Genomic DNA, 13,304 nt, shown 5'->3' with positions numbered 1-13,304 from the left:
TGATACATCGATCCAACTGTAAGAGATACAGGTGACAGTGAACCTCTTCAAGAGTAAGCAGTTTGATTATTGTAACTTGGGCATTATTAAGAAGGGATATCTTCAATCATGGCCCACTTTGTTATAGTGTGTTGGTTCAACGATCTCTCACACTTTTTGTTGTTGTTGAAAAGCAGTATATAAATATTCTGAATAATCCTTAGAATCACTTGTTCTTTATGCTGTAGATGGCTGCCCACCACAAGAAGGAGGGGGTGAGAATACCAACTCCATCAGTTCAAATGGAGAGGATTCAGACGAGGCCCAGATGAGACTACAGCTGAAAAGAAAGCTGCAGAGAAATCGGACATCCTTTACCCAAGAACAAATTGAAGCACTTGAGAAAGGTGAGTAACATTTTTCATGTGCAAGAGAAAGAACAAGGCAAGTGCAGATTCCACTTTGCGTCCAGAACCGAATGTGCTAGAAGGAGAGGAAGATGTTGCATTCTTTGATAAAGATCTCAAAAGATCTCCCTTCCTGGAGTATCCCTCAAAAGTTGAGAGGTGAAGTGATAGCCAAACTTCAACTGGAACGTCAGACACTCCAAAAGCTGCAGTGTGGCAACACTTGTGGGTTGAGTCAGTTGTGAGACTCCCAGCTCCAGTCTTTCGCTCCCTTTTCTCTGGTTACACTTTATGCTTAAAGGGCTGGTTTGGGGGCACTGAGGCTGCAAATCCTATCCTAACATTATTCAACTCAGTTGCCCTTGGTATGTAGCTGACGTTTTGATGCTTTAGCTCACCTCTGATTACAGTCCTGGTTTTTAGTACGTTGCTTAAAATACTATTAAAGTGGCATGTATTAGCTAACATACGTTTAAAGGTTAGCATGAAAAAGACTGCCCTAGTTTTCATACTGTTAGTGCACACACACAGAGAATCTTGTAATTTCCTCCTTAATGACTTTCACGCAGTTCAGTAACACAGTAATGTAATCACACAGTTCGGAATTAGCCAAGTTATTCAAGTGTGTTTCAGTGCCACCCTAGGCATGTCCAATCAGAAGTAGGCCCCACTGAGTTCAATGGGACTTACTCTCAAGTATGGTTGCAGCCCCTATGTGTGTGAGAAAGAGGGAGAATATTGAAAAGTAATATCCTTCGCTTTTAAAACAAACTTGCATATTATCTTGTTCGAGAGCACTTTTGAGGGAGTATTTCTCATAAAAGATTTAAAACACAGAGTGCACTCGAAAGAGTTCAGAAAGCTGAAAGCATTCTTTTTGAAATATATTTTAATACTAATTCCATAATGTTTCTTTTATACCAGAATTCGAGAGGACACATTACCCTGACGTGTTTGCCAGAGAGAGACTAGCTGCCAAAATAGATTTGCCCGAAGCAAGAATACAGGTACCATACTGACTATATAGTGCCCTTCCTTCCTTCCTTCCTTCCTTCCTTCCTTCCTTCCTTCCTTCCTTCCTTCCTTCCTTCCTTCCTTCCTTCCTTCCGCAGGCAGGCAGGCAGGCAGATGGGAAAGTGCATCTCCACCCACAGCTAGCAGGGCAGATAATGATATTGAATCTAGAACAAATCTAGAATCCAGATGTATCTTGTAGTAGCGCTGTGCATTTGCACTGCACAGAGAGCTAACCTTGTACATTAGTTGCTAAATATTCATTCCCATCATTTGGTTACGAGTGAAAAACTGAGAGTATGACATTAATGAGGATCATCTCTTCTTCATGAAGAGTTCATATTAGCAGTTGGCCAGCCCAATCCTAAGGTCCGAGGCCACCATGAGGAACAATGGTGCCAAAATGGCCACTGCTGTATCCTGCAGGGCTGGACCAGCTACCAGAACCTTCTTAGGGTAAGAGAAAAAATGTTCCCTTTCTGCATGTCAAGCTCTGCTGCTGCCAATGGGTAGCAAAGCACTGTATGCAGAACTGAGGAGGTGCAGAACAAAGGAGACCCTTGTCAGGCAGAGTGGCTCAGAGGGGGCACTTGATTCAGTGGCAGACTTTGTCATCATCCCACCCCCCTTCCAGGCCTGATCTTCCCTTCAGCCCTCCCTCCTTTCACCCACCCCTTCCCACCTTCTCCCTACCCTCTCAATGCCAAGAAAAGCCTTCCTGCTGCCCTCTCCTTGCCATGTCCTCAGAGGAGGTGGCTTCCTGGCACTTCTGGCCAGGAAGCAAGCAAAGTGCTTTATGGCACTCGCACAACAATGGTTGCTAGGGCAGCATGCTGGCCGCTGGTGCTGCCCTGGTTTAGGATTGGAACCTTAGAGAGGCACTAAGTTATGTGCTCTTCATGACGCATCATGGGAAACCACATCATTTTCATGGTATTAATGGAAAACTTTTTTGTATTTGCAGGTGTGGTTTTCCAACAGGAGGGCAAAGTGGAGACGGGAAGAGAAACTAAGGAATCAGCGAAGACAAGCCAGCAACACCCCCAGTCACATTCCCATCAGTAGTAGTTTCAGCACAAGTGTCTACCAGCCGATTCCACAACCCACAACACCTGGTAATCTGCTTTAAGAAATACATTGACCAGTCACTCACCCTTTCAGGGCAATACAACAGAACGCCCTGTACAATAATACAGCCATCTGAATGAAGCGTAAACTAATATGCCCATCCTGTCTATCTATCTATTCTATTATAGTTTCCTCTTTCACATCAGGTTCCATGCTGGGCAGAACAGACACCGCGCTAACAAACACATACAGTGCTTTGCCACCCATGCCTAGCTTCACAATGGCTAACAACCTGCCTATGCAAGTAAGTATAATCCACTAATATTCTCTCTCTGAGCCAAATGATTACTGGGCAGAACGTTGAAATGCCAACCTAGGCCTAAATGGGTCATTTTCGGAGGCCAAGGGGATTTTCGTATGACACCATTATCAGAGTTTCTAATCTTTATATGGAACACTACAGAGTATTATTACATTTGGTTTTACAAACAGGGAGGCCTATAATCCATCTCAAGAGTTCACCCTTGTGCTCTATGTTAATCAATCTGGAATAACTCCCATTGCCTCCTATGTTATCAATCTAAAATGCAGGTCTGATCCCAACTTTACCTGTGAGAGTGCACTGAAAGGATGAAAAGTACATTATTTGGCCATCTTTTAAACTCCCTTGATTAGGACAGTTGACTGAAGGGTAATTAATCTGGGTAAAGGACACTTGAATATGAAGGCCTAGTATGGCCTGAGGCTGCAACCCTCAAGTTGCATGTTCTTTGATAGTAGATGAGTAGCTCTGAATAGTATAGTTCTGTAGGGCTAATGTGCATAAGGCAGAGTTAGGCATGTTTCGAATCCAAGTTTAGCCATGAACTTCACTAGGTGATCCTGGGCAAGTCACTATGACAGGGATACAAGGGGGAATGATAATATGCTTTTGGATATGGAAGTACAGAAAACTATAAATGATGCCTGATGTTTTGCTATATTTTACATCCTGAAAATTTGGGCTTGAAAAAAATATCTCCATGTTGGTTAATAAGGCTGGGAGCATTTTTAACTCTGTTACTAAATATATTTCTATATATCACAAAAATAGTTCAATGTTGGCCAATATGAAAATTTTCCAGCCCAAATTTGCAGGATGTAAAATAAAATGAACATCAGGCAATTATTGGGAATACAGCTTTGCTCTTGATTTGTACAGAATGACCTTATCTTACTGGCCCACAAAATCACAATATTGGTGCTATTCAGAGCCAGCTTCTTCATGTGTGAAAGCAGTTTCTCATTCTTAGCATTGCTTCTAATTCCTAATAACAGTGTTCAAGGGCAGATTAGTTATACTCTAATGTACTTCAAACTTGCTTTTCCACTCACAATTACAATGCAGTTTTAAAATCTTGCTTCCAGGTGGAGAGTGATTCTAAGCGATGTATGTGATTACTGTGCGGAAAAGGGGTAGTTGTTGATCCAGGTTAATTGAATCCAGACTAAAATTTAAAATCAATTAAAATAGTGTGAGCATGTCTAAGGGCTCTTAGACCCATATTTCATTGCATTCAAGGTATCTAAAAGCAATCTGTCAATATTATTGGGTATTCCACTGCTACTGAATTAGAGTTGCATGGTACTCTCAATATTTGCTGTCCTAGTAGTTGTACTCTGATGTCAAAGAGCCAGACGTTTTTTTTTTGAGCAATCAGGAACTTTGAGAATTGGTGCCAAAAGGTATATTTTTCACTCCCATAAGAACATAAGAACAGCCCCACTGGATCAGGCCATAGGCCCATCTAGTCCAGCTTCCTGTATCTCACAGCGGCCCACCAAATGCCCCAGGGAGCACACCAGACAACAAGAGACCTCATCCTGGGGCTCTCCCTTGCATCTGGCATTCTGACATAGCCCATTTCTAAAATCAGGAGGTTGGACATACACATCATGGCTTGTAACCAGTAATGGATTTTTTCCTCCAGAAACTTGTCCAATCCCCTTTTAAAGGCGTCCAGGCCAGACGCCATCACCACATCCTGTGGCAAGGAGTTCCACAGACCAACCACACATTGAGTAAAGAAATATTTTCTTTTGTCTGTTCTAACTCTCCCAACACTCAATTTCAGTGGATGTCCCCTGGTTCTGGTGTTATGTGAGAGTGTAAAGAGCATCTCTCTATCCACTCTGTCCATACCCTGCATAATTTTATATGTCTCAATCATGAATCCCAAAGAATTCATGGGAGTTCTCCCATAGAAAGTACACTTAAGTTTTAATTGGATTGTGTTCATTAGTCCCAGAGTAGATCAGCTATGCTTAACAGCCCAATCCTGAGCTGCCCACAGCACCCAGGCTCGGTGGCTCCGTGGAGGGTTGCCGCCGAATCCTGCACCTCCGGCGCTACCACGGGAGGCTCCTCAGGAGAAGGGGACATTCACCCCCTTCCTCCGAGTAAGGGAAGCAGCCCCGCTATGGGGCTACTCTCTTTAGTGCCGACCAAAAGGTAGCAGCCCTCCATGAGCGCCCTGGATCCTGCGGAGTGCAGCTCCGCAGATCCACCTCTCTCCCTCTGGCCGACATGCCTCCCGCCTGCCCCTGCCAGCCTCCCCCCTCCCCGGAATGCCTCCCCCATGCCCCCGCCCATGCCCCCACCTCCCGTTCCACAGCCCGGCAGTCTGGGAGATCACTGAGCTGTGGAACCTGGGCCACCACCCAGCAGTAGCCCAGCACCAGCCCCTTACGGCATGTTTACAACTGTGGTCCGTGGCACGGAGCCATGCCACGGACCACAGGATTGGGCTCTAAGGCCCCAGTCCTAACCCCCACCACCAGTGTTAATGCATGAGTGCTGGAACTGTGTGTGGGGGAAGGGCTCTCAGGCAGCCTGTAGGAGGTAAGTAGAAAATATTTACTTACTTCCTGGTAGACTGCATGAGTGGCAATGGGTTTCTTCGGACGTATGCCATCTTTTATGGCAGCATATATCCGAGGAGAGGAAAGGGGCTGGGAAGTTTGAAAGGAAGGTATAGGATCCGGTGTGCACCATTGCCATCGGATCCACCCCCTCCTGTCCCTTCCTCCTCATCTCCTTCCCCTCCCCACCCAGAAACAATCCAATCCCTCCCCTGCCCTTCTCACAGCTTCCCCCCAACTCACCTCTTGCTAGCAGATGGAAGCCTTCCCGCCAGCCTGTGTGCATGGCTGCCAGTGACCATGCTGGGAGCCTCGTTGTGCTTGCCAATGGCACTGGAGCCTGCAACACCATTGCATAGCATTCTCTTGGATCCTGCCAGCACCCCTGGCAGAATGCACATTCTGTCTGAGGACTCCAATGAATAGAATTGGGCTGTATCAATTGGGATTTAAGTCAGTTGCTACTAACTTATCTCAACTGATCTTGCCAGTTTTAAAAATGTGATTCTGATACATGATATAGAAGTTTTGTGTTTCTGTTTGAATATAAATGATATATTATAAGAATTTCTTTTTATACAGTAAATATTGATTGATTGATTGATTGATTGATTGATTGATTGATTGATTGATTGATTTCAATAGGATTTGACTTCTTCTGAACTGAGGCTCAAACATATGGTTTGGGGAACTTGATGGGAAACCATCTTATCCTGAGTCAGATTGTTCATACATCTAGCTCAGAATTGCCTACACTGATAGTAAATAGTAGGCAAGAATTGGGGAGAGCTTTATCAATCTTGGATGGCACAGCCTCTACTGGGGAAGAGAAATAACAGGTTTGATAAAAATTATGCAAAATAGTGAATGCTATTATGCAGTGAAGATTAATTGGGGCTCATGGATTAGCATTCAAAAGGTAAAAGTTGCAGCTGGGTAAAAGGAAAAATATCTGTTTAAGAAAAATGTATCTAACTGGAGAAACTGATTAGTATAGTATTGCTGAGAAGTATGAGCTTATTAAAATGCTAGCAGGATTACACCTTGGCTGACGAGACACTGTGGCTATTGGCACCCTAGAAATACCCAAGGGGAAGAAGAGGATGTGAATAGCACCTGCAGTTCTAAATAGCTACGCTAAAGTGGATAGAGCCGCCAACCTTCATGATCTTAAGCATGTGGATAACTAGCTGCACCGTGAAAGAATAGAATGCTAGAGTCCAAATAATTATTGCACACGTGTCACAGACATCATAGAAAGATATGGAAGTTGTGGGTAGTCTATGACTTTCATTGTCTATTTCCACTTCATACAAGCTACTAGTGAAATCAAATTGCAGAAGAATGGTTGCTTCTTTCCCGATTATTCCAAGTCAATCAAGTACACTTGCACATAGATGAGGAAAAAATATTCAGAGATGTTTAAGAAGTGAAACATTAATAATGAGGGAAAGGGGCAGTCGCAGTCACTGACTGGTACAGCACCTGCTTTGCATACTGAAGGTTCCTGTTTCAAACCTCAACATCTCCAGATAGGGCAGAGAAAAATTCCTGCCTGAAACTTTGGAGAGCTACTGTCAGTGACAAAAATACCGAATGAGATGGTCAAGTGACTTGGCTTAGACAGCTTCTTAATCACCTTGATCCTAGAGTTACATCCTTGCCTATCAACCTGAGTTTAGGAAGATTGGTTCGGTGATATTGTTTCCACAGTGGGTATATGTTGGGAGATGCATCATGATAATTTCTTTGGATTGTACTTCTGAATCGGAGTTTGAATTGGAGTAGGTTGGATATAGTGCTTGTGACTAAATTTGGCATTGTGTTGAATCTAGAGGAGCAGGGAGCATCTGGGGCATTTTTAGTATAAGGTATCAAAGCTTGAAGAAGCTGGGAAGAACTGGGAAGAACCTGGATAACTCAAAATATGAATAATTTATTTGTGTTAAATTCGTTTTGCAAACACATAAAGGAAAAAAATAAAGGAATGTTTTGTAGAATTGTAGATCCAGTGAATTGTAGATTCAATTCAGAACTGAATGGTAGATTCAGTGTAGAAAAAAAAATGCAGCGGTCTTGACATAGAGCCAGTAAGCAACTGTAATCTAATAAAGAAAAAAAACAATCAAAAACACTAATCAGAATGCTAAGGGGACTTAAGAAGTAGTAAATACAAATCTCAATAAATATTAGGGAGATTTCGGAAGTATGAGGTATTGGGGTTTGGGCAAGTCTGAAATTTTTTGCGTTCTTTTGAATATTTCAACCTAAAATCTCACCAGTTAGGGACAAGCATCTACTTACTTGGAGGTAAATTAATGGGATCGGTTAAAGAGATTGTAAATGCTTATACTTAACTAATAGACCGATCATATCATATATGCCTCTGTAACTAAGCTATTCTGAATATGCGTAGGTGAATATCATGGATCTGCCCAACCTATAACAATGAAGCATTTAGATTCAAGTGGCTCAGAGGTTCCCAAAGTGGGCGTTGTGACACATTTCTGGGAACATAGTAGGACATGCACTGGCTGAGCTGCTGAACAGCACAAGTGAAACACACTGGATCCCTGTGTGGAGGTCCAGAGTGGCAGGCTGGGCTCTTTGCAGAGCTGCTGAAGGGCAACCCGCGTTCCCTCCACATTTTTGTGCTATTTTTGAAAGCTTTTTTGGCATAAAAAAAGCTTTTTTTTGGAAGTAAGTGGGGCTGACAAGTGGTGCTAGCCCTCCTGAGACCTCAGAAGGCCTTCTAAGTCCTTAAAATGTCACTTCTGGTTTTCCCAAAACCAGAAAGTGACCTTCTAAGGCCTCCCAGAGATCAGATCACCTGAGATCATCCTCTGGATGCAACTCAGCACAGTTCTGGTCACATTTGGAAGGGATGGCCCTGGAAGGTGTGTCCCTGGGTGGCACACCTTCCAGCTATGACACTGCTTCAGGTAGTTATTGTACAGTTTGTTAATACATAATTTGGAACATGGAATGAATTACTTGACTTCCTTCTATACAGACATAGTATGGATGGTTCCAACTGCCTCTGAGAAAAGCTTTGAGCTTGGAACACCTTAGGGTCAAAGTACTTCATAGTTGTTCTCCTTAAAACAGCTTACTGGGTCTGGTGGTTTTGTTGGGCTCTGTTTGCAAAGCTGTAGCACTACTGCCTCTTGCAACAGCACTTGCAAAATGGCCACCACCGAAGCACTGCATGTGCCCATTGGTGGCCATTTTATAGCAGTGGAAGACATTTGCACTGTTGTAAACCCCTCTGCCGAACAGCCCAATCCTATCCACGTCTGGACTGTGCGTGTGGACCTGAGCAGTGCTCACAGCTTTCTAAAAGAAAAGTCAGATATGAGTATAATCAATACATTCAATAAAAGGACCCTCTCTGTGTATAGATGATTGTGGCATAGATGCCTCCACTGAAACAGAAGAAAAGCCTTGAAGGGCACCATGGAATGGGGCATTAAATATGAATGATGAATTTGTCTGCATTTGTGGAAAAGAGCCTTGCACAGTGCAATAGGAAAAAAATAATGAATAAGGCAATATGCTGCAATTCACAAGCAGGATTTTGTTCTTTTCTCCAACAGCCCCCAGTACCCAGCCAGACTTCCTCTTACTCTTGCATGCTGCCCACAAGTCCGTCAGTGAATGGGAGGAGTTATGATACATATACCCCTCCTCATATGCAGACACATATGAACAGCCAGCCAATGGGCACCTCTGGTACCACTTCAACAGGTAAGCAGCCATTGGTTTCCTGTTTACAGAGTATCTAAAGGAGTTGTTTCCCCTGCTAATCTAAATGGTATGATTTATTGGTTCAGAATATGATTACTGGTTTTCTATGAACAGGTGATGGCTATATTTCTGTGGGAAGCTTTGGAGCTTCATCCCACCACTACTTACTCGAACATAGTAGTTTGGAGCTTCAAATCTAGACTGAGAAAACCGCTCTCATGTCTAGTTTTGGGGGGTTATATTTCTCTTAGGGCACAATCCAAACTGCACTCTAGACTGCTGCAAGTCCTTTGCGCTGGCCTCCGGGTGTTGCAAAAGTGTCATAAGGCGCTTCTGCAATGACTTGGGAGTAGGCCTTGCTGGCAGAAGGATGCACACTGGCCTGCTCCTGCCAATCCAACACCGGATCAATACAGAATTGAATTATGGATTCAGTGTAGAAAAAAAGTAAGCACCAGCCTGGGAAGGCACAAGGGCTTGGGGAGGGTTGGGGGAAGATGTTTCAGGGGCATTCCGAGGTGGGCAGTCCAGCGGGCAGCAGGTGGGCGTTACATCAGGCTGCTCGGATCTACCACCTCTTTAGGTGGTGCAGATCTGAGTAGCACCATAGGGGCAGATGCCCCCCAGACGTGGGGTAAGGGGAATGAATTTCCCTTCTTCGAGTTGTGCTGCAACTTGGTCCAGCCCTGCCCTGAATGCAGCACAGACCAGCCGGCCTGCCTACTCCAGGGCATGTTAGGATTGTGCTGTACAGTGGGCCCTCAGTAGACACGGGGGGTTGGTTCCAGAACTCCTCAAGGATATAAAAAAAGTGGATTCTGAAGTCCCTATAAAACTGCACAATATTAAAATGGTGGGCTTTATGACCCAGAGATGGCCTGCTGAGTGGTGGGCTGGTTGACTGCTTCTGTGCCATTGTGTATCCTGGCTGGAAGGAGCTGCTGGGTGAGGTGCTGCAAGAGGCAGAGAGGGAACTTCATGTTGAGCTTCAAAGGGCAGCGCTGGCAGCCAGGGAGGAAGGAGGAAGTGAGGGGAATGTATTTTGAATATTTCAGGGATGGGCAAACCTGGCCCACAGGCCCTTTGTGGCCCTTGAGGACTCCCACAGGCAGCCCCCAGTCTCCAATGAATCTCTGGCTCATCAGAAACTGTTGGAGCCCATACTGACCTGGGACTGCCATTTGCGACTACCAGGCACAGGCTGTGGGCCAAGTAAGAGCAAGGCCCTTTATAGTCTCCATGTGTTTTCTGCTTTTCCCTGGGCATTATTTTAATCCCCCCTCCCCCACTGCCTCTGAACAACTTATGTCTCCATGTGTTTCTGGCTTGGTCTGTCCGTTTTCACTGTGTGGCAAACAGTTCATAGTTCTCAGGTGGTTCTACATGCCTGTGTTATGGTTCTCAAGTGTATTGCAAATAAGCTCAGTAAAATTCATTCCATCTCTATAAGTTCCATCTCTAATGTATTCATTTGTGTACATTTATGTAAATGTAATCAAATTTGAAATGTAAATTGAATCTTTTTTTTCCTGGCCCCAACACATTGCCCTCCTGCCAAAATGTTTGCCCACCCCTGGAATATTTCAATCCATGGTTGGTTGAATCTGTGGATGCAAATTCCACAGATACAGGGGACCCACTGTATTGATTTGTTTCTTAATTTTAACCCATGTATGTCTCAAATAAGGGAATACAGTTTATAGGGGGCAAACTGGTATTCCAGGGTTTATACATGATATCCAGTAATGAAAGAAGTTTGTTTTGTGTATTTTCGTCCAATGATCTGAATGTAAATAATTTGTGGCTTGCTTGCTTTCTTATATTAATGCCCTGATCCATCAAATCCTTGTGGATACAGGAGCTCCAACAGGCACAACATACACAGGTCATCCCTACATGTGTGTTTCCCCATTCATTTCAGTGGAGAGAGGATTAGCTCAAGATGCAAAAAAATATGCAAGGAGATTTTTTATTCAATCCTAAGGAGGGCCTGAACTTGCACAATGTGCATTCAAGCAGCACATAAAGTGCTTTGCAACAGCAAAAGACCCAGGCATGCTGGTGGGAAGGCTGGATGACAGGATTGGTCCTGGGAGAGGGCAGGATTAGTGGCACATGCTGCATTCAAACTTCCTTCCTGGGCTGGGCAGCCCAACACCAGGCTTCCCATATTTGTGGCAGTATGGATCCTAGAAGCCCATAGGGATGCTGAGGCTTTACTTGTGGTAAGGGGAAATATATCTCCTCAGCCCAAGGAGTCCTCCAGCTGCCTCCTGAGATGCATTGGATGCAGTGTAGGCCATGCGGTCCTGCTGGCACCAGCACAACTTAGGATTCGGTTGTAACTCTCTCCCATTGAGACAAATGGAATTTCACAAAACATGCGGGTCCTATAGAATTTCTATTATATTCTGCTATCTTGAAATTTTATTATCTTGGTCATCCAATTCCCTTTTATCTGCACTTAAGTTACTCTGGGCTTTCCTCAGGCAAATAGTTGGTGTGTTAGAGCCCAGTCCTGAGCTTGGCTGCACTGTCGCAAACATGCTATACTTACCACCGGGCCAGTGCTGTGCTGGCCCAGTGCTGGACTAGTACCGGGTGGGTACCTGTCCTCCGCTGCTCGGTGGTCTCACAGACCAAGCCACAGCACAGTAAGCGGGGCAGGGAGGCGGGTGGGGAGGAGGCGTTCCAGGAAGGGGGGAGGCAGGTGGAGGGGGGAGAGAGCACGAGGAGGAGGCATGATGGGGAGGCAGGAGAAAGGATGGGCGGGAGATGTGCCGGGGAGAGGGAGGGAGGCGGGTCCCATGGAGCTCCACTTCACCGGATGCAAGGCGTCCGTGTGGGGCTTGGCACCCTACACGAACACCTTTACCTGAGTAAAGTAAGTAGCTCCATTGCGGGGCTGCTCCCCTTACCTGGGAGAAGGGGACAAAAGTCCCCTTCTCCCAAAGCGCCATCTGTGGCAGGCTAAGGCGCACAGGTTGCGGCGGGAACTGTTCTCGGCATCGCTGCAGCCACACACCCCAGGCAGCTCAGGATTGGGCTATCCGTTATTCATCCAGACCCCTGATTTTCTTTAAATATAATACATTTTCAAACTTTAGTCAATCTATCCTGTATTTGCGATTACACTTTGATTGTGGGTGTTCAAAAGGTTTTCAAAGCCTAACGAGATAGAGGGTCATGCAGGTTGATCAATCGCTTTATGAATTGTCAGATTGCAATGAGAGCTCTCAAAAGTTTTGCAGCAGCCTTTTTTTGTGATGCACAAAGAGTAGCTAGGCATATCAGTATGTGTATGTTTATATCATTTTCCCCTTCCTTTTTTTTTTTAAAAAGGTCTCATTTCCCCTGGAGTGTCGGTTCCAGTTCAAGTTCCTGGCAGTGAACCTGATATGTCTCAATATTGGCCACGATTACAGTAAACCATGTGTTGATTTTGTAAATGGCGATATGGACAACAGTTGGACATTCAGCTGTATTTTCTAAAAGAAGAATGGCTTTCCAAGTACTTCTGTACTACAACTGTGCCCTACGACGTAACACATGGAAAAGACTTTTACATGGACCTTTGTATACTGAAGGCATTATATCAGTTGGAACAAATCTTCATTTTGGTATCCAAACTTTTATTCATTTTGGTGTATTATTTGTAAATGGGCATTTGTATGTTATAATGAAAAAAAGAACAATGTAGACTGAATGGATGTTTGCTTTTGTGTTGGTCATGAAGTTGTTTTTTTTTTTTTAAAAAGGAAGCCATGATCAACAAGCTTTGCCACGAATTAAGAGTTTTATCAAGCTATATCGAAAACTTCTACCAATCTGTTCATAGCGTTCAGACTGTTGCTTCAAGTTCCATCATTCCATTGCATATAATTCAACTTGGAACATACACACTAGATTCTGTAAGAAAAATATCTGTTGGGATTTCCAAAGGTTATTGACAGATGACACCTATGTGCAAACACATGGTTAAGAGAGAACTTCAAAGAAGAAGAGTTTGATAGAAAGAAAGGGTAGATGGTGTCTTCGATATAATCCAATTTGTTTTATGTCAAAATGTAAGTATTTGTCTTCCCTAGAAATCTCCCAGAATGATTTCTATAATAAAGTTAATTTCATTTATATTTGACAAGAATATTCTATAGATGTTTTATACACATTTTCATGCATCAGACGTTT

The 13,304-nt window shown here is 44.1% G+C and overlaps 1 protein-coding gene across 7 annotated transcripts in view; it reads left to right on the top strand.

The window, feature by feature from the left end:
• Positions 1-12,544, top strand: part of PAX6 (paired box 6) — a 30,520-nt gene extending 17,976 nt beyond the window's left edge. For all 7 annotated transcript variants that reach the window (XM_066616660.1, XM_066616642.1, XM_066616626.1 and 4 more), the window contains 6 exons: positions 228-386; positions 1,311-1,393; positions 2,365-2,515; positions 2,657-2,772; positions 8,966-9,116; positions 12,459-12,544. In XM_066616660.1, the coding sequence (XP_066472757.1) occupies positions 228-386; positions 1,311-1,393; positions 2,365-2,515; positions 2,657-2,772; positions 8,966-9,116; positions 12,459-12,544 (746 nt within the window). The remainder of the gene's footprint in view (positions 1-227; positions 387-1,310; positions 1,394-2,364; positions 2,516-2,656; positions 2,773-8,965; positions 9,117-12,458) is intronic.
• Positions 12,545-13,304: the final 760 nt, after the last annotated feature.

The sequence above is a fragment of the Tiliqua scincoides genome, chromosome 1, assembly GCF_035046505.1.
Source record: "Tiliqua scincoides isolate rTilSci1 chromosome 1, rTilSci1.hap2, whole genome shotgun sequence".
NCBI classification, from domain to species: Eukaryota; Metazoa; Chordata; class Lepidosauria; order Squamata; family Scincidae; genus Tiliqua; species Tiliqua scincoides.
The sequence above is the reverse complement of the archived record's forward strand: the minus strand, read 5'-3'. Positions and strand labels throughout refer to the sequence as shown.